The sequence below is a fragment of the Lytechinus pictus genome, chromosome 1, assembly GCF_037042905.1.
Source record: "Lytechinus pictus isolate F3 Inbred chromosome 1, Lp3.0, whole genome shotgun sequence".
NCBI classification, from domain to species: domain Eukaryota; kingdom Metazoa; phylum Echinodermata; class Echinoidea; order Temnopleuroida; family Toxopneustidae; genus Lytechinus; species Lytechinus pictus.
Genome location: NC_087245.1, coordinates 17444470 through 17464951, shown reverse-complemented (window position 1 = coordinate 17464951; position 20482 = coordinate 17444470). Strand labels below are relative to the sequence as shown.

Below are 20482 nucleotides of genomic sequence, written 5' to 3'. Positions count from 1 at the left end.
CAGATAACACGGGTCCTAGATTATTTAACGCGGAAATAAAATAACTATTCTATTCTTCGAACAATGTACGATGATAGCTTGTTCTTGAATCCGACCCGACATGAAATGAAGCAAAATATTTGGAATGTTTTTAGATAAAACGGGTAGCAGATTTCTAAATAGTTATGAGGCGGAAAGCATCTGACTGCCTTTTGCAATAATCTACGGTATTTTCCAACAATGAACGATTATAGCTTGTTTGTTTATTTCTGCTCCGACACGAAATGAAGGTGTAAATGTGCGAAATATTGAGCCATAAACTGTCTTATAAACGATCTAAGAAATACTTCTAGTACGTTTCAAGGTGGAAGGATTCATATATATCTAATTAACCCTGCTTAAAAATTAACTATTTCTTCCACCAATGTACGATAATCGCTTGTTCCTGTTTTAGAATGATATAATTCACCTTGCCATTAATTTGATGGTTCAAATTACAAAATTTGTGATTTTATGCCATAATATTTCATGCAAAAGTATTCAAGTAATTTCATTTCATTTTTACATAATCATTGAATTTGGTCGCAGCAGGTGAGTATAATAGTGCTTCTTCGCAATTCATTATGACTGTTTTCATACACGTACATGTATACACAATTAATCAATTTAATGAAAAACGCTCAAGCGCAATGAAAAGAGCAGGATCTTTCGCAGAATATTTATGTCCGCTACGCCCATGACCCTTCAATGATAATTAATCAATATAATCTAAGTCGGATACTTTCTTTGAAAAGAACTCGCCGCGCATTATATGGTGAAAGCAAAATGACGCTTTGATCTTTAATGACTTAAACAGCACCTTTGTTAGGTATTTCTTAATCATGCAGTTAATCTTAAAAGGGGATAAGAAGGAACATCCTGTGGAGTCTCTACTTTTTTGCCCTTGGTCGGCGAATTCATGTAAAGGGGGGGGGGTCGAAACTTATTAGACCTATAAAATCCCGGGCACGTTGAAATCAACAAAGTATATATAGCTCTATGGTATTATTATGTACAATTATATTTTTTAGGGCGGTAATGTCAATAGGCATCCAAACAGAATACCTTGTTAGAAGGCGAGATTACTTTGATTCTAACTTACCTTTTGTATCGGCGTGGGGATACAAAATCTATGCAAATTGTTAACATAATTAAAAGAAAGATAAACTTAAAAATAGGGGGGGGGGTATAAAACCAAGTCCATACTCATGTGGGCACTTATGAGTGTAACTCCTAGATTTACCCGGGGCCACAATGCCTTGCCGCCTTTTCAGCTACTTTAAGAGATATGCCTCATTATATTGCTATATAACTAAGATCAAATTTCATTTGGCCTTTGTAAATGGCGCAAGAACGAGAACACGACACGAAGTGCGCTTGAATTTTCTATAAGGCAGATCCTTGACAATTTTGATAGTTTTGACAAGTGAGAACGTTCGTAAATAATCAAATGAAATAAAGCTTCCATTTGTTGGGGGAGAGGGTGGGGGTGAGCAGGGAGGTACATGTATGGCAATTTTGTGTCCTCTACGCTTAACTGACTTTTGGAAGGACGTGTCCCCCCCCCCACCACATGTTTGATGTCCAACTACCCAAAACATATAATGTCGGCTGAATTGGTCGCTATTTTTAAAATCCCGTTCTTTAAATCTTCATGTTCTATTTTTTACATTTGTTTTTTTTTAACATCCTTTAATTCATTCTATTTGCTTTTCTCCGTTTTCACACTTTCTTTTGCTCTCGCGATTTTTGAAATTACATTGAAAAATTATAATTACCCGAAACACTTGAAATATAATGTTCGTCTGTTTATTGCGTGCTCATTGTTCATAGTTTCATGTTGGGGTTTATTGGAATAACGTCAACCTGGTCAGGCTTCCTGCTTTCACTCCTGTTCAAAGAAATCTTGTAATAGTTATTTTTGCCAAGAAATGCACAAAGATCGTCCAGACAAAAAAAAACCGAGATGCCAACTGTTTTCAATGAAGCTCGGGCTCAATGAATTCGATCATGAGGACTAATCACTCCTTTGTGAAATGACGAAGTGCCAGTTGCTCGAACTTGTCACAATAGCTCTAATTTCTATAGGGAATTAAATATATTGTTTCTTCGCATTTTATCGTTGAAAGGATAAAAGCATTGCAGCTCTAACTTTGTTGACAAATTAGATACAGGAGAAAAGTGACGCTTTTTGGACAAAATTGTTAGAGATGTAAAATAATCATCAACAATTGCGTATGCATCAATTAACTAGAAATGGCACGAACATGGCAATGATTCTGCATGGAGTGGAAATAGAACATATCGTCCCTTTTTCAGTCCACGTTCATTTACCGCCTTGTGATGTGCATCTAGAGCAATATAAAATTCTGAACGCAAATTGTATGAATATATGCGGATCATTATTTTATGTACATTACTATATTTTTAAATCCCCTTGCCCGGCATCCGGGGTAGGAGGATGGGCGGCAGCAGTGTAATTTTGATTAGGGGGAGGAGTAACTTTTTTATACTTAATTTCATATCGGAACAAGAACAAGCAATGGTTGCATCTTGTTAAAAGATGTAGATATTATAGCGTAGGGAGAATTAGATTCTTTCCGTTCCAAAACTCTTCAGAAGTATATTTTTGATAATTTAAGATCTTTATGAACTCGATATTTGTCAACTTCATACCGCCATTTTATGTCGGGTCGGATCTCTTTCCGATTCGAAACCTTTTAGAAGTATCATCTAGATCGAAACTCTGTATAGGTATATCTACGATTTTCTTGAAGTCGACCATCATTTTATAACGGGACGGATCAAGAACAACAATCGTATATTGTTGGAAGATATAGATATTCATAATCCTACAAAAATCAATTATTTCCACATCGAAAGTCTTCAAATATATTTTTATTGACAGAGGATATCTTTTAACTCGATATTCCATACTGAAATACTTTCATCTCATGCTGGATTGGATCAAGAATAAGAAATTTTGCGACTTTTATTCCATTAAAAAATGCCTTTTCGACTTTGTCGGGAAAATTAGTAATTTAATTTTTTCCGGACAAAACATAGGTTCGTCCATCTAGGGAAATATCAGTTATTTAAATCGTTTACACTCAAATTAAATTTCAAATCATGCACGATCGATCGTGCATTAATTTGAGATGTTTGTAACTCCATTTCATTTGTCTTTCCGATATTGTCGGGGAAAGTGTCATTTATGTTCTCAAAGAACATGAATTCAGTCCTAAAGATATATGAAATTTATCTTGAATTGTTTGCACCTCAAAACAACATCAATCGGAAATGATGGCGAAAATCAAAGAACGACAGAGATATTCCATGCATCCAACAATCTAATGGAATTGGTTCGCGAAATACGCAGTAGCACCCATTCATCATGTTCATAACAAAATATAGAGGGTGAAGAGTTTCCTCATTTGAATAACCACATGCGCACAAAAAAGGATCGTCACATCTATCAGTTCCCATTATTTGTATAAAGGCCCTAGCCTATTTATTCACAAAATGTTGCTAAACTTAAAAAATAGACCTAAAATGATACTGGGTCATCAAATATTGCAGTATGGAAGTTACAATGAGTATCATACAGTTTCCCTTTTTTTCATAAGTAAGATGTTTTGTATGGGGATGTCATCTGTGGATCCCAAGCGTTTTCTTTTTCTTCATTCAATGTTTCTTAATAAGAAAAAAATGGACTACTAAACCGCATATCCGGTTTGTTATTATTGTTCCTGCTCGAAATGATACAGAGCGATCAAAAGACGGCGTTTGTCTAGCTTTGAAAGTTAATGATAATGGGCGATAATTTGCATTTGACCCTTAACGCCCCCGCAATCCCTCCCCCCCACTCTGCGTGTGGTCTTTAGCGTCACTAGGGAATTGTTAGCGCACAATAGGAAACTGGTGGATGAAAGGCTGATCGGATTTAATCCCGTGCCTAGAAATACAGTATTGAATATTCTTGATACTGAGAAGCACTGATTTTTATGCCGAGACTTAAACCTCGGTCACGTTTGATCTACGGCAGCCGTAAAGCGAATAAAAAACAGCCGTTTATTCATTTTTTAAAATACAAACCATGTATTTGCAGCTGGTTCAAAAATGTTAAAACGGCTGTTTTCGACTCGCCGTACAGCCGCTGTAGAGCAAATGTGACCGAGGTATAAATAGTAGTGCTGATTAGTGGCGTATACCTAGATTTTTCAAAGGGGGTGCAAATTCGTCCGCCCCAAAATTTTGACAAACAAAAAAGGTCTTGAACCACAAGTAAATGACATTTCGCGCCAGAAAAAAAAGACAAGCAAAAAAAGGTCTTCACATTAGGAGAGGGGTCACTTATGGCCCGTCAGGTATCACTTTTGACTCGTCAGGGGGGGGGGGGGGCAGGGATACGTCACTTGCATGTGCTGTGACTCGTCAGGGGGGGGAGTCTGCCCCCCCCCCTTATTTGGTACGCTAATGGTGCTGATCGTTGACTTTGGCCGGTTTATTAGGTCCGGTAAAAGGTAAGGGTTTGAATAAAAAGAATTAAACGTCTCAGATTAATTGAAAATCGTTCGGGACAGAAATTATTTCAAAATTGTTTTGATTTGGAAATTATATTGAAATAATTTAATTACCTTCTAGAATAAACTCTCTCCTAAAAACCCTCCTAACCCTATAGTACAATTCACGTCTCTTTTCAATTAAGTCAGAAATCTAAATTCTAAATACATTGGATAATGGTCTCAACGTCTCAGATCAGCTCATGAACGATCGGAACGTATTTTAAAATTATTTGAGGTGGAAATTATATAGAATTTATTTCAGATACCATAAACTATTTATCCTGAAATAAATATTATTCGCTTATCTTTCCAATAAAGTCAGAAAGGGAAATACGTTGAAATAAAAGTACTCGACATCTTAGATTATAATGCACGATCGTTCGAGACGTATTTTCGAAATTGTTTTGAAGTGGAAATAAATTATATAAATATGATTAAAACCTCCCAATGTAAACTCTTATTCTCCTGAAAGAAATACAATTCGCGTATTTTTCCAATAAAGTCCCACAGAAGCAGATTGCGTTCCCAATAATTTTCAAGAATCAAGAGTGCCTACAATATCAAAAATTCGGCAAAAGTTACAACAACAAAAAACAAATATACCCAAACAAATTATATGATGTCAGAAACAAAATCAAAATGTCAAAAACATAAAAACAAAAATAACATAAAAGGAAGGCAGCATGATGTCAAACAAAATAAAAAGAAGTAGACATTTTGTTGATTTGCGATTTAGCGTGTTGAATGATTTGGCGTCATTATCATTCTCCAAAACTTAGTCTGCCGTTGCTATCATAGTTCGCCCTAATTTAGTTACATTCGGGCATCATATTCATATTGTCTCATTTTATCTGGCCTCTAAAAAATATTAATATCTTCCCATGGCAAAGATGAATAGGCCTACCACTCTATTTATACGCTCTTGGTGGACATTATCCGGCGAGTTGGATGATATAGGCCTATTCATACCAAGATGTCTCAAACTATGGCCTCAATAGAGGTAAAAACTATGCATGGGCACCATTCGTGCAACTGCTCGATCATTAATATTCTTTTAAAACGAACGGTTGGTCTTGCGCTTCTTGATTTTCATGCTCAAGAATTAATATTTTTGTTGTCAGTGCTAAGAAGCAATGTTGACGTTCGGATAAAACGGGATAAAATAGGCGTGTAATGCATTATCCATCAGTATCCGGCCCCAAAATCATACGTTAAAAAAGTCATTAATTCAACTTATTTTTCATGTGTGAATCTTCTGTGTCAATCTCAATTCACAAGCTGCAACATTTTCGAAATCGGCAGTATTTCTATCGATAGTGTTAATTTTCAGTTCAGTTCGTTGACAACGGAAACTATCAAGAACCATCGCGACTTTAATATCGAGATCGAGAATTGTTGTCATAATCACATCGTGCGCACGTGGTTGTTGATCTGTACTCGGTCGCCATGCGACACGATGCGGCCGAGCATATACTAGCTAGCTGTAGTCGTTTCCAATATAGAGCGTGCTTGCATGCATGCTTTGCTAGGAACATAAAAGAGGAACGCCTTTCATTATCATGCTTATAAAAATAATAAATCGAAGTAAAACAGCACGACAAGTGGAACTAGCTAGTACAGGCACCACGACGTATATGTTAACTCTTCCAGAGCGAGCCGCGGAATTATTGAAGGCTAGTCGTGGCTGGCGCGGGGTACGTGAGATTGCCTTTGCGAATTTTGATAGAAATGGGGAGCAGCGGCAGCGCTTGAGATATCTACAGCGCAGCTAGCGGCAGCGAGCTGCCGCTAGATACAGCGAGCTGGGGATTAAATCTCTAATCCAATGGATTATAAAGTATGGCAGCGAGCGGCAGCAGGCACAGGGGGAGCTGCGAGAGCGGATGTGAGTTCTATTGTGCTTTAATTATCGCAGCTAGCTGCCGCTGGCCGACGCTATTATCCCGTCTTAGAGTGTGCAGGCGTACGCTCGCCGGGTGCACGCTGCCAATACAATATGGATGCATTCCCTAAACATGTATCTTAATACCTGTTTAGCAATTTTCAATTTTACAGTGTTTGGTCATTTACTTTGCATGGCTGTTTTTTTTTCAAGCCATTAAATAGTACATAATGTTTAAGTAAGGCAAATATAAATCTATCAAAGAAAAAGTGTATTCTAGTGATATTAAAAGACACCTGCAGGAAAAACAGTGATCTCATGAATGATATACATATGTTACATTTTCTTTCTCTCGATTTTTGGTGGTTATATTATGTGGCTGTTAAGCGTGAATACTCTTAATAAGGTAAACAAGAGTGCAAATTGTTTTTGTTCCTCTCTGAGATGATAGTAATACAATTAAATAAAGTGACAGCTCTTTAGGCCTTTTCTTAAGGACTGGTAATAAGGATTAAGATCTTGTCAAATAGCCATAGCACATCAACTTGGTTTGATTGTCGGTGGATAGCAAGGTCAAATTTCTACAAGAAGAGCTCTTAGATATAAAATTCATATTGCTGAAATGTATGAAATCATCCCTAATATAACATTCATCTCTCCTGAGTTATAGTCTTTAAAAGTCTTATAGTCTTTAAAAGATTATGCTGTAGGCCTGATGATAGTTCCGTCATTTTGGGCATAAGAATGTCTCCATTCTCTTTTGGTGTGACAGGTGTTTCTACACAGTATGCTGATCCCACTGCTGCTACACCTCTCAATACACTCATCTGTAGATTCACCCTGGACCCTGTCACATTCCTTCAAAATCAGACGAAAGATGGCCGTCAAAATAAAACAAAAAACTACATTGTGGTAAGCCATCTTTTTTGCTGTTTTTTTTTAGTAACTAATTGCAGATTTTATTGGAACATGGTTGGACTTTCGTTCTATATTTAAATACCGCAAATAGTGCATGACATGGGAGCTATTTGCCCAGATGGTGCTATTTTTGTCTCAAACGATTTTGCAAGACTGGAAAGTAGATGCGAGCAACCAAATGCCCGAGAGGTGGATTCTTCACCCCTTCACCATGGGCTTTTTCGGGTGCAAGTATTGGCTTCTCCGAACAAAATTTAAGTTAGAACAAATCTTATTGTTAGGTCTTCACAAGAAAAGCTTTTATGTTGTGCTTAAGAGTAGAGAAGAGTACTCCAAAACTTCCTGGTGTAACTTCACCCAAGATTGAGTGGTATTTAAATTGCATATACCAATTACAGCCGTAGTAATCACTTTTATAGAGTGCCTTTTGCCCACTAAGTACAGATTAGTTTAATCTGTAATAAAGAAAAGTATATAGAAACAAGTTTACTATGAAATTTGGTTACATATTTGACATGAGTGAGATTTGAATTTTGTGTAGTCTTTGTGCACCTTTTGATTTAAAAAAAATGAACATTGAAGGAAGTAGATGAATCATCGCAAATGATATTTGTTTGAATAAAATGCTTGTTTAATCTGGTCTTGTTTCCTGATTAAATAGTAAGGAAACCACCTTTTATGTCTAGCATTAGTTCTGGGTCTTGAGCTAAAGATGGTTTTGGAGAATTGTAAGAAATTCCAAGTGTTTACATCCATTTTATCCATTCAACTTTGTCTTACAGTTTATTATCAATTAACAGTTGTTTGAATAAAATGCTTGTTTAAGCTGATCTTATTCCCTGATGAAATAGTAAGGAAACCACCTTTTATGTCTAGCATTAGTTCTGGGTCTTGAGCTAAAGATTGTTTTGGAGAATTGAAAGAAATTCCAAGTGTTTACATCCATGTTATCCATTCTACTTTGTCTTACAGTTAATTATCAATTAACCTGAGATTGAAATCTTTGTATATCTTGATTTGTACAGGAACTTCCTGATCAGCATCACTCATATATCATCAATGATGGCACCAACCCTAATGATCTGAGAGACATGCAAGGCGCCTTGCTCTCTAAGATCACCTTCACAGCACCTAACACGGTAGTGAAGATCATCTCACTTCTCAGACAACAGGCTGTCTATAATACTCTCATTGCCAGCTGTGTCAGGGACAAAGAAGGCGAAGGTGAGTATCTCCTTCACAATTGTTTGGCTCTGTCTTACAAAGGGCTGTGAGATATACAAATGTGATTCAAATTGTATTTCATCTAAATCTGGGTAGTTAATTGCTTTATGTGTTTGATTTGAATCAATTGCAATTTGTAAGACAGAGCCCTGTGCTCTGTAACTGATTTTTTTAAAACACATTTTACAATTCATGAATGATCTTGATTGGATGTTCAAAGGTTTGCTATTGGTCGCTGCTTTTTATGGTAAGGAGTCTGAAATATAATTGTAAACAATGTGTGAATGACCACTTGCCCGTTCCCCTTCTTCATGAATGATTAAGAATTGCTATCACCTCAAGCTCATTCAATTGACAGCAATCATGACAATTGTGTAGAAAACCCATGCTTAGGCACATACAAAAAAATTAAGCCTTGTTTAGCTAAGGCTCTAATCGGGGTTTCAACTCTTAATGGCTGTAGATCGTCCAAGGATTCAAGGACAATACAAAGAAGACCGAGAAAAACTGAAATTCTGCATGTGGTGAGGCCAAAGACATGATATTGTTAGCTAACTAATGCACCGTATTGGTCAAATAATTGGAGATTTCTGCATTTGTAGCTCAGAAAATTGAGGGCAATCAGTGATAATTGTTTAGTTAAACTTGTTTATTGCCCTTTTCTTGTTCCTAAGATCCAGCTGAATGTGTGCTATTTGAAGTAACTCCCTACACCAACCAGAAGCTCACAGTCACCTTTGAACACCCAGCCAGGGAAGGAGTTGCATGTGGTGAGCACATTTCTCTTATCTCTGTATGTTGAAGAGCTTGATCTGATTACTGGATTTCATGGTCATGAGGTCATATTTCAAATCCCAGACTGAACTAGAATTTAGACTAAGTTATTCATTGCACAATCGCTATCCCTTTTATTTGAAATTCATGTCATATTTATCATACTTTCTAGTATTTTAGAGGAAAGCATACTAAAGAGGAAGAGCCATTGAAAAGGGGATCTATACTCTTGTTTCCGCTGATCATCCCCATAATGTAACAGATTTGCAATTAAAATGCAGACCACAAAAATATAAGCTGATACTTACAGCTGATAATCAGCTGTTTTATATTCATTAGCACAATTCATGCTAATCCCCCCATATGTGTTCCCTTTTTTTTTGTTTGGGGGGGGGGGGGAGTTTGGGAAACTATTCCACTTAACATGTAATTGACGAGAAGATGACTTTGCAACAATCTGTAGGCATTGCACAATACCTGCATTTGAGTGTTACACATAAGATTTAGCATGACTATTTCTGCGAATCAGATGAGCAAAATGTTTATTTGCTTTTGATTGTTAGCATTTCCATTTTTATATATTAGAATAATGTTGAATATTTACAGTTTAAATATTAGATTCATAATAATAAAGTTTAAGCAATTTCTTAGGGTATCTTTGTTTATTGTACATTTACAGTGGAGTTAGACCTGACTGACCAATCAGCAGTCAAAGCCAAGCTTCATAGTGGTCCTGGTGAGGAAGCTTTCTGTTCTGATGATTATGCAACCAAGGTGCTTCAGAAGTGTCTCTCCATTCCTATCACCATGAGAGCCATCATGAAAAAAGCAGAGCAGTGGCTGGAGACGCATGAATCCAAGAAATCGGTAAGTATCATGAACAAGTAAAACTAGTACGAATGTTTTCCAGACCTTCTTGCTTATTCATGATTAATAATAACTTCTTTTTTTATCTTAGTAATACTAATTGTTACAATTCTTTTTTTATCATTGCATGAAAACATTAGTAGAGAATGTAATGTAAGGAATTCATGTCATGATTACTTGTAGACCACTAAGTTAAAGTCGCTTGTATGAGCAGTTTGAATTGCCAAATGAGGTTGGTGTCCTCCTTTAGAACTGGATTGGATATATGCTACAAATGGTATTTGTCTTGTCTATTTTATACAGCTGAGCCTACCACCAGCTCCATCTTCTGGTCCATCAGGAGGTTCCGTTTTTGATCCTATGAGTGGTATTCATCGTCATAGTGGCCTTGGAGGTGGTGGTGGCCATGGAACTACTTTCTTTCCAAGTCATCGCCCACACCAATCATCTTATTCACACCAACTCCAATCACATAGTATCCTGAGTGATCTTACCACCACCATGTCAGCCATCTTGCCTCATGGAGAGGGGTTCGATATCCATGGAGATAAACCCACCAAGGTGGCACAGAATCCCATGTTGGCAAGTCTCCTACAGCATGCGGCTCTTGCAGTCAGCACATCCTCTCTATCCATTCCACCTCCGTCCCCATCACCTATGTCGTCACCACCTCTGGCATCCGGACCAAAGCCTCACAAGAACCCAATGCTGATGAATCTTCTGCAGGAACAGAATACTCTTACTCCTGTAGCAGCCATTGCTCAACCTGTTGGCTCGATGGGAAGGATGATACGCAGGGGAAAACGTGGAAGATCAGTCAGTGTGGACAAGTCACCAAAGCGACAGCAGAGTGAAGAGGAACATGATTTTGATGATATCCATGCTCATCGCCCACCAGGACTTCATCACAGACTCTCAGAGCCTCACAAATTGGGAAGCCATGCAATGGACCCACCCAAAGCAGTGCACACAGGGGAGCTCTCAGCCCTTCTATCAGAGATTGAGGCCCCTATCATACCGGTTGCTAAACCCAAGCGAGGTCGACCTTGTCGATTAGACAGTACCAGCTCTCAATCTAGTGTCGGTCCTCGTCAGAGCCCCAAGACTCCAAGCACTCCATCAGTTCCAACAACTCCCACTTTTGCTCCCCCCAGGACAATGTCCCACAGTACTTTGAGTACACCAGAACATCCATCTATGGATGAGCTACCTGCTGGGGTGAAGAGTGATCCATTGCACTCCAGAACAAGTATGGACTCTGACATATTCTCACAAAATTCAAAGAACATGTTTCATGAAGACTTGTTGCCAGATCCTCCCCGGTCAAACATTTCTCCTGAAATGAATAGACAATCCAGCTTTAGATCACAATATGGTTCTCTTGACATTAATGAAGATGCTGCAGGGTTTGACAATGATGATGATTTTGGTGGCTTACCAAGTGTTAGTTCAGCTATAGCCCGTATGGGTATTCCGACAGGCTCAGACTTTGATGACCCACAGCGAACTTCTACAGACTTGCCTCATCCAGTTTCTCTTTCAACCTTGACACCAGGGCCACTCTCTACAGCCATCCAAGCTGGGCTTGAAACAAGGACAGACATGAAAATGGGTGCAGGAGCACTTGATCTGACTGTAGCTAACCTTGCAAAGAGCATGAGTATCCCAGCTATACACACAGCTCAAAGAGGGCGACCTGGGCCTAATATGCAAAGTGTTACCAACCTGTCACAGTCATTGCCAGCAACTCGTCCAAGGGTTCCAGTGTCCAAAGGCAAACCCAAGAACTTCATTGAGTCCAGTCTTGCATTTCAGTCTGAAAAGCCAAAACAATCTAAGAAACGTGGACGCAAGGGGTTGAAGGATACTGGAGGATTTTCTGATTCAGATGCTCCAAAGACCAAGAAGCTTAGGAGACCAGGAAGACTCAGGAAAGAAAGAAGGCTGCCAGAATACAGTAGTGAGTCCTCCCCAGAACCATGTCAAGATGTTGCACAGTATTCCAGCATAACCATGGCTGTCAATGAAGAGGAACCACTTAAAATGACATTCAAAACCATTCGTCACAAGCCTGACAGAGACCAAAAAGTGAAGGCAAAAGACCCAGGTCCTGCTCCCAAAATCAAGATCAGAGCTATGACAAGTGGAGATTCCGCTACTCCATCTCCAAATCCTGTTGCAAGGGAAACCAAAGAAGAGAAACCTCCTGTGAAGTCAGAACATAGGGTTGAACAACCCGAGAAAGTAGAGACCATCGTCAAATCTGCCAAGACGGAGCCACCTGTAATTAAAACTGAAATCCCCAAAGAACCAAAGCTTGTGAAAGAGGAGAGTTTGCCAAAACCTCAGAAGGACGTTCCAACATCTCACAGACATGAAGAGCACACCAACAAAGTAATGTCTCAAGAGCTATCTAAAGGCAGCCATGACATAACTGTTGTCAAATCTGAGCACTCATCTGTAAAACAAACGGGAATCACTAAATTATCTCCCATGACACATGTGCCAAAGTTAAAGAATGAGCACATGAAGAAAATTCGACCGACTGAAGGTGGCCAGAAACCAAGTCCTGTTCCAAAGTCACCTATAGCTGATTTCTTTCCAAAGTTGGCAAATATGCCTCGCATTCCAAAAATCAGTAAGCAAACATCAGAGGGTAAACAGTTGCCAAACACCAAGACCCTCACTACTCCAAAGACTGCTGGCAGTCCTTCACCTTCAAATAAAACTTTAATGTCATCTTCTCCAAAGAAGTCTGCGTGGGGTAAAGGAGATCCATCAAAAGTGGGATCTACCAAAAAGTTGGTATCAACACAGCGTTTTGGCACAGTTAACCCATCAGGAAGGAAATCAGATGGTACAATGAGACAAGGGAAACCATTTTCAAGTGGCAACAGATCCCCAGTGACAGTAGGCCAGGGTATTCGAAAAACAGGACCAAATATTCTCTCAAAATCATTGTCAACACCAATACAAAGCCTTAATTCCTGCAAGGCAAGTGTGGGAGCTGTTCAAGCTACCAGCAAAATGGTATCAAGTCCAACAACTGGAGTTACAAAGACAATGAGCTCACAAGTTAAGCCATCTGGTACAGTGAGCCCTGTACCAAAAACTTCAGCTGGGATAACATCAAAACTACCAACAAATCCTATATCCTTATCAGCATCAAGTAAATTATCAAGCAGTCAAGCCACCACTGTCACTTCTTCTATTAAGACTTCATCGCTTGCAACAAGTTCAAGTACTACAACACCTTCAAGCAGCACAAGTTCAAGTTCAAATACAAAAGTCATTTCAAGTTCTCCTGTTTCTACAGTTGTATCCTCCAGCTCATCAACAGTCCACTTGGTATCTACAGCAACCACAAGTTCTACATCCTCTAGCATAACAACAACTACTTCTTCAGTTCCAACTTCTGCACCAATTACCACATCCAGCCCAATTACTTCTTGTGCTACTGCAACTACTTTACCCGTTTCCAAGTCAGTCACACCCCCACCAATGGACCTGGCTCCTTTGTCGAAGTCATCACCTGCTGTGACAGGGACTAAGACAAGTTCAACTCTTTCAAATAGACCACCGCCTCTTGTGATTCCTACAAATGTTAAGGTGCCAGCACCGTCAGTAACATCGCCTCCGACGCCATCATCTGTTGGCACACCCAATAGTGCAGGACCAAACTCTGCTAAGCTGGCAACTCCAAAGTCTGGTATGCGTGGAAACAGAAAATTCTCACTCATGGGCATCATTGATAAGATAAAGGAGAAAAATGAAAAGGTTGAAAAGACAGATAAAGTTGAGAAGGTTGAAAAGACTGAAAAAGTTGAAAGAAAAGGGCTCTTCAGTGCGATTGGATCTGGTACATCAGGAAATAGTGATGAGAACACCATGGATGCACCAGAGAAGGAAACTAAAGACTCTGATCAGACTGAAGAGACTGGAACCAATAAATCTCAAGCATCTAAAGAAGACAATTCTGTTGCTAGTTCCAAAGCTGATTATCCTACAAGTAAGGAGACCAAAACTGTTACAATCCCTCTGACGAAATTGGACAGTTCCAAAACAACAATTCCGAAAGTATCATCTGCTGGCAATCAGTTACCTTCCCGTCAACCGTCACCATCAATGAGCAGTAAACCAAGTGCATTGACTCCCAATCCAGCTACAGCCAGCCAAGGATCCAGTTCAGTCAAGGGTAGATCATCTCCGAAGCCTCTGTCTCAGTCTCGCCCTCCTAAAGTAAGCACCCCACCCTTGACTGGCTCTCAGAAAAGATCAAACAGTCCAACAGGGAAAAATATATCCCTGAAACAAAGCAAACCGTCGCCATTAAGCAGCAGTAGTTCAACTCCGACATCCATGAGTAGCCCTGTTAAACCAAGGCCTGGGGCATCCCCTGTTCAACGAACCAGACCAATCATTCTCAGCCACTCCTTGTCAACTTACCAGTCACCAGAGAAGGGACAACAAAAAGTTACCAAGGTGCAACTTGCCATGCACTCAGATCTTGTGTCACATTCTACTGTTTCTGGGCAAGGATCTTCTGCATCAAGTATCAGTAAAGGGCAAGCTGGTTCATCCCAGGTTCGCGTCCCTTCTCCGTCAGTCAAACATCAGACTGTGTCATCTAACAAACCAACTCAAGACTCAACCAGGAAACCATCATCTGTAACACCAAAGACAACAGATACAACAAAGCCTGATAGCAAGCCAGTCGCTCCTATACCGAAGCCATTGAAAGCAGATCAAAGTTTGTTGATGAAGACTAAACCAAACAATGGGAAAGAAACAAGCTCACAATCTCAGCAGAGCAGTCAGCGCCCAGATTTTAAAGGAATTTCTGACAGTGGTAGCTCCAAGATGCCATCTGCCGTTTCTAAGAAACCAGAATCCAAACCAACAGAACCAAGGGCAAGAAAGGACTCCCATGGGCCAAGTAAAGACAAAGATGGTGACTATTCAAAGTCTCCGAAAGCGGCTGTCGCGAGAACTGTATCCAAAGACTCGAAGCCTACATTCAGTAGTGGAAGCCAGGATGGAAAAACATCAATTAGATCTGAACAAAAGCTCTCTGAGCCAGTCCAAAAGCCGAAAGTCACTCCTCCACTGATCAAATCTGTTTCACAGTGTGATAAAGAGAAATTGAAAGCAGATGAACCAAGAAAGTCTGATTCCAAGAACATTGTACCAGAGGTTAAGGGAATAGACAAACAAGAAGTTTCTGAAGAGGTGACTAAAGTATCTACAGCAAAACCTCAAGGAATTGACTTCAAGGTGCCAAGTCCCGCTATGGTACCAAGTCCAAAGTCCTCTGTAGTGAGTCCCAGACCTTTGATGAAACCTGCCAGCTCTCCCAAACCAGTAATTGCTTACTCACCCAAAGCACCAAGCCCGCTTCCATCTGCCAGCGGTGTCCCCAGCCCAGGAAGTGCTTTAAGTCCGAAGGCCACAACTAAGCGATCAGCAACACCAATAGGTAGTCAGCCCCCACCTCCAAAGAAAGTGTGTGCACTTCCAACACCCTACAGCCCAGTTGAGAGCGATGATGAATTTGGCATGATCATTGACATGCCTCAGTCTCCCAGAAGCAGTTTGCAGCAGAAACCTCAACGCTCCCCTAGGCCGGATAGCAGGAACAGCAATACCCAGACAGAGGGTGGATCTACATCGCCCAGAAGTGCTGTAGCACACTCTCCTCTAGGACAGCTTGCCCAATCACCTTTGGGAATAGGAAGATCTCCTGCCTCAGTGAAGAGTATTGGTTCAGATAGTATCAGCAGAAGTCCTTGTAGGATAGATGATGATTTGATGGATGAAGCACTCACCAGTTGTATTCAGACAGATGATGTTTAGAATCTTATCAGTTCCTCGCATTTGGCAAGTGAGATAGTTTATCACAATGTTTGTAAAGTTACGTATGACTTTATGAAAGAATAAAATATGAAGTGCCAAATAATTCACAAGTATTTAGAATAAAATCAATTTTAGAGCATTTTCATAAAATATCAAACTTTTTGTAAAACTGACCCTTGTTTTTCTCAATTTTTACTCCATGTTGCAATTGCTCCAGCAAAGATAATTTGAGAGCATTACACCTTCTCATCTGAACTTTGAAACAGAGAGGTAGACATTTTATAGCATTGCTTTATAGCACAAATATATTTCTGAATTTATTTCGGCACACATTTGGATTGCAATATTTCTATCATTTGAATTCAAGATTGTATGTGAGTTTACAAACAGTGTGACGTCTGTCACAAGTCTACAAGCATTGTGCCGCATAGATGATTTGATGGTTGTATTGTTTATCTCATATTCAATCAGGAAGATTACAGCAAATTAACTATAAAGGTAAATTGATTATGAATCTCAAATCACATTCAATTTTGTTTTTCCTATGAAACCTGCCTTCAATGTTGGAAACTGATTAAGCATATATTGAAGGTCTTGTAACGATCATTGATTAGCATTTATTGCTTAACCTGACATACCTGGGGGGTGTTTCATCAAAGTTGACTAAATGGTCAGTGCTGAATATTTCAGTGAAATCCTTGGTTTTTATTGGCTAAGGAGCACTGGCCTCTGACTGTCTCTATGGTAACTGTCGGAGAAAGACCACTTGTCAGTGCTGACAACTTTCTTGAAACGGACCCCAGTAATATTCAACAAACAATCAAAAGTGTCTTTTTCTTCCTGGGTTTTTACTTTGTTATCATATAATTCTATTATTTCTGTAAACAGATAAGCATGGGATGTGTAGAAATTTCTTCCAATATGCAGTGTATATTAGTGTTTGGTCTATCTGTAAGACTGATTTTTTTTTTTAGGATTCACTTGAAAGCAGGATATTTTCACAATATTCATCCATTTTGTCCATCAGATCCTCAATTTTTCTCAACTTTAATTCCACTTCATTAATTACCCAAGTCATGATGATTTGAGATCATTTCACTTCTTCATCATTAAAGAATAAAGTGGAGATGAATCATTCCAGGAAGGTCTTGCATACAAGTGGTTGGATGTGCATACAGAATTACCCAATAGAATAATCTTTTATTCTGACTCTTGATTAAGGGAATTTTTTTTTTTTGAATTACTTTAATGACTATAGGCAGATAGAAGAACAGAAATGCAAATAATATTTTTTTTTCCAATATATTTTTTATTATTCCCCCAAAATTTGCATTTTACAAACGTCTATCGCAAAGAAGTAAAAGATACTGTTTACCACCCAAAATACATTTTTTTAAACCCTGACATGACTGAATTCTTCTTATGAGGTTGGCATCCTCATTGACAAATAAGTGGATTTGTTAAGTAATCCATTTAATTTCATCTGAGAAGCAGATCAGGGTCCCTTTTCTTAAAGACTTGTTACAGTAACAAGTGCAACATTTCTGTGACACATTTTGAATCGACCAATCAAATTGCAGGATTTCAGTAGATTGAAACTGTTATTGCAATTAGGTATTATAACAAGCTTTATGAAACGGGACCCAGATGTTTGTCAGTGGTATTTCCATTTAATCAGAATCCTGAAATACCAGCTGAGCTAGATTTTCTTAATCATGAGGCACCTCACAGGTGTTAACAAAAGTTGTATAGTGCATTACCTATCAGGAGCTCTTCACATGAATTTGCCTATTACACATTGAATCTTGATATGTTGAATCTGTGGATGTGATATCAAAGCACCAGCTTGTACGGTCTGTTACATGTACCTTTTATTAGGAAAATAATTATGATAAAGCCTTCAGGAAAATCATTCATTCGTGAACATTCACTGTACCTAAAAAAAGTTTTATCATAATTCAATATTAAGGCCACCGCACACCTTATGACTGTTCGCGATCCGATTTTGGAAAAAATCGCATTTTGCAAATTTTCTGAAAATGTGAATGGAACATATCATTTTATTTGAGGTTAAATTAATTGAAAGAATACTAATATAACCATTTTGAAAGATTGCAAGCCTTTATTTTGGAGTAAAGGCAAAATAAGTTTCAAATCGTAGCCAATCGTACGACCGCTATGACGTCATTACGACTAGATATTAAATTTGCTTTTATTCTAATAAGGATGAGAGCATAGTCACAGATTTGAACATAGGAATTCGTACGATGATTTAGAACATTACACAGTAAGATAATCCAAGTCTCAATATTAGCATCAAATTCTATCACATTTTATTCTGAAATCGGGTCGCAGACCAATCGTAAGGTGTGCGGTCGCCTTTAAACATTGCAAAGTTCTTCATCGTACATGTAACTAACAAAATATAAAAGCAACTCATTTTGTCATAATAATCAACAAAAAATTCAGACTTGACATATTTTTGAATGCTGATTGGCAAAATATTTTGGTTAAAATGTTAAAGGTAAAAGAACGTATTTGCAGCAAACAATTATTTCATGAGAAAGTCTTTTAAATCAAGGTTAATTGTCACCATATTATCATATATCTAGATCTGGTACATTAATGTAAACTTATATTTGTGAAATCATGAAATCTTAGCTCAAAACTAATAATTCTGATAATCTCTAACACAGAAAACCATATGTGGGATAGTGTATTAATACTGCTTGGAAAAATACCCGACATGGAATTCTGTGCTTATTTTGCTCATTTCTCAGCAATGATGCATTTTCTTCCAGAGACATTTGGCACATATTGTTATTTATACATCCAAACACTTGGGTGATAATTTAATTGGATTTCGTTCAAACCCATTTTCATATTGTTACCACAACTGTTATTTTCTTTAAGTCTCCCTAACTATGTATTTTTTGTGCTTTATTTCACAAAACATATCTATGCCAAGCAAGGAATGTGTGCAATGGGAGAGCAATCGAAGACACACATTATCTCTTAGTGGGCTATTTCTTTCTAGAATTCTGTAATCTGATTGGTTGATTTGTTAGTGAGACAAACCAGTATTTACCTAGTTTACTTGGTCACAAAAATCGAACAGGTAGCTGTATAACCTGTTTGATGTTTAGCTATTGTAATGTTGATGTTTTCATTGTTACATGCATGCCCAGTGCTGATTTCAACTATGTAATATAAGACCACATTACATGCGTATTCAAGTATCGCGATGCCCACTACTATTTGCGCATCAATTGAATTTTAATGGCAAAGTGTGCTTTCTTTGTACTGTGCCATGAATCATTCATTTCAAGATATGCTCACAAAGTGCAGTTTTGAAGAACTTATTGACTTGATTTCCCCTTATTCTACAATAATATAAGGCCTAGGGTACACTTAAAGAGATAAAATCATTACATCCTGCTTGTTCTTAAGAAATACGGATCTCCAGCCTTATGAAATATGGAACAAGAAAGTAGATATTTCCCATATTCCATGAACTAGCAGTCAATAATGGCATTTCCATATGATCAAGTTGGAGTCAAAACCATATTTTACAGTATGGGGGGAGGCTGATGTTTCATGTAAAAATAATACAATGCAAAATCAGCGAGTTGGTGACCTAATTGAATTGTGCATGTGACTGTTATATATATGTGAAATGAAGCCAAAGTTAATTTTAACTCCATTGCAATACAATTTTTCAGCACTGGGGACAATTGTTTCATCCTCCTCTGTTGGGGTGGACATGGCCTATAATTTGGTATTGCATTATTATAATATGCTGTCTGTGTCCTGTAGGTGCAGATATGATGAAATCACAGAAAATTGCTTGTTTGGAATTTATTTTCTGTAATATGTAGGAGCAACACATCTGGTTACAATTTGAGCTTTTTGGACATAAATTGTTTAGCCTTTTTTTTTTTTATTAAATGTCAGTTTACATATACATTATGTATTTATTTTGAAAATGTGTAAATATTAGGTGCATGATTAAACATGTAGAAATCTTAGCAGATAAAGTAAATTTGAAAAGGGTTATTTGAATTACATGTAATATACTTGTACATGTGCTGAATGTGATGTGTTGAGCCTTTGGGTGAAGGCTGAATTTGATCTTCTTGCACTGTTGTACCCAAGTGAAGAAATGGTAAATTTACATGTAAAAAATAACTGTATGCATCGTTATTTTTTTTCTATAAATTGAATTTATATTGTATTTGTGAGGAGTTTTTGATCATGAACTGTAAACATTTGTTTCTGCACTGGGCTTTTTGTTATTTACAAGTACATGTATAATGATATGCATGCTAATATTATACATGTACAAAAATATACAGCAAAAATAAAGTGTGGACAAGAGAAT

At 38.1% G+C, this 20482-nt stretch overlaps 1 protein-coding gene across 1 annotated transcript in view; it reads left to right on the top strand.

Moving 5' to 3' along the window:
• The window catches only part of LOC129258613 (mediator of RNA polymerase II transcription subunit 1-like), a 39031-nt gene extending 18550 nt beyond the window's left edge, over positions 1-20481 (top strand). The window contains exons 12-16 of the mRNA XM_064097429.1: positions 7238-7377; positions 8409-8607; positions 9282-9377; positions 10061-10248; positions 10552-20481. Of these exons, the coding sequence (XP_063953499.1) occupies positions 7238-7377; positions 8409-8607; positions 9282-9377; positions 10061-10248; positions 10552-16101 (6173 nt within the window). The 3' untranslated portion in view covers positions 16102-20481. The remainder of the gene's footprint in view (positions 1-7237; positions 7378-8408; positions 8608-9281; positions 9378-10060; positions 10249-10551) is intronic.
• Position 20482: the final 1 nt, after the last annotated feature.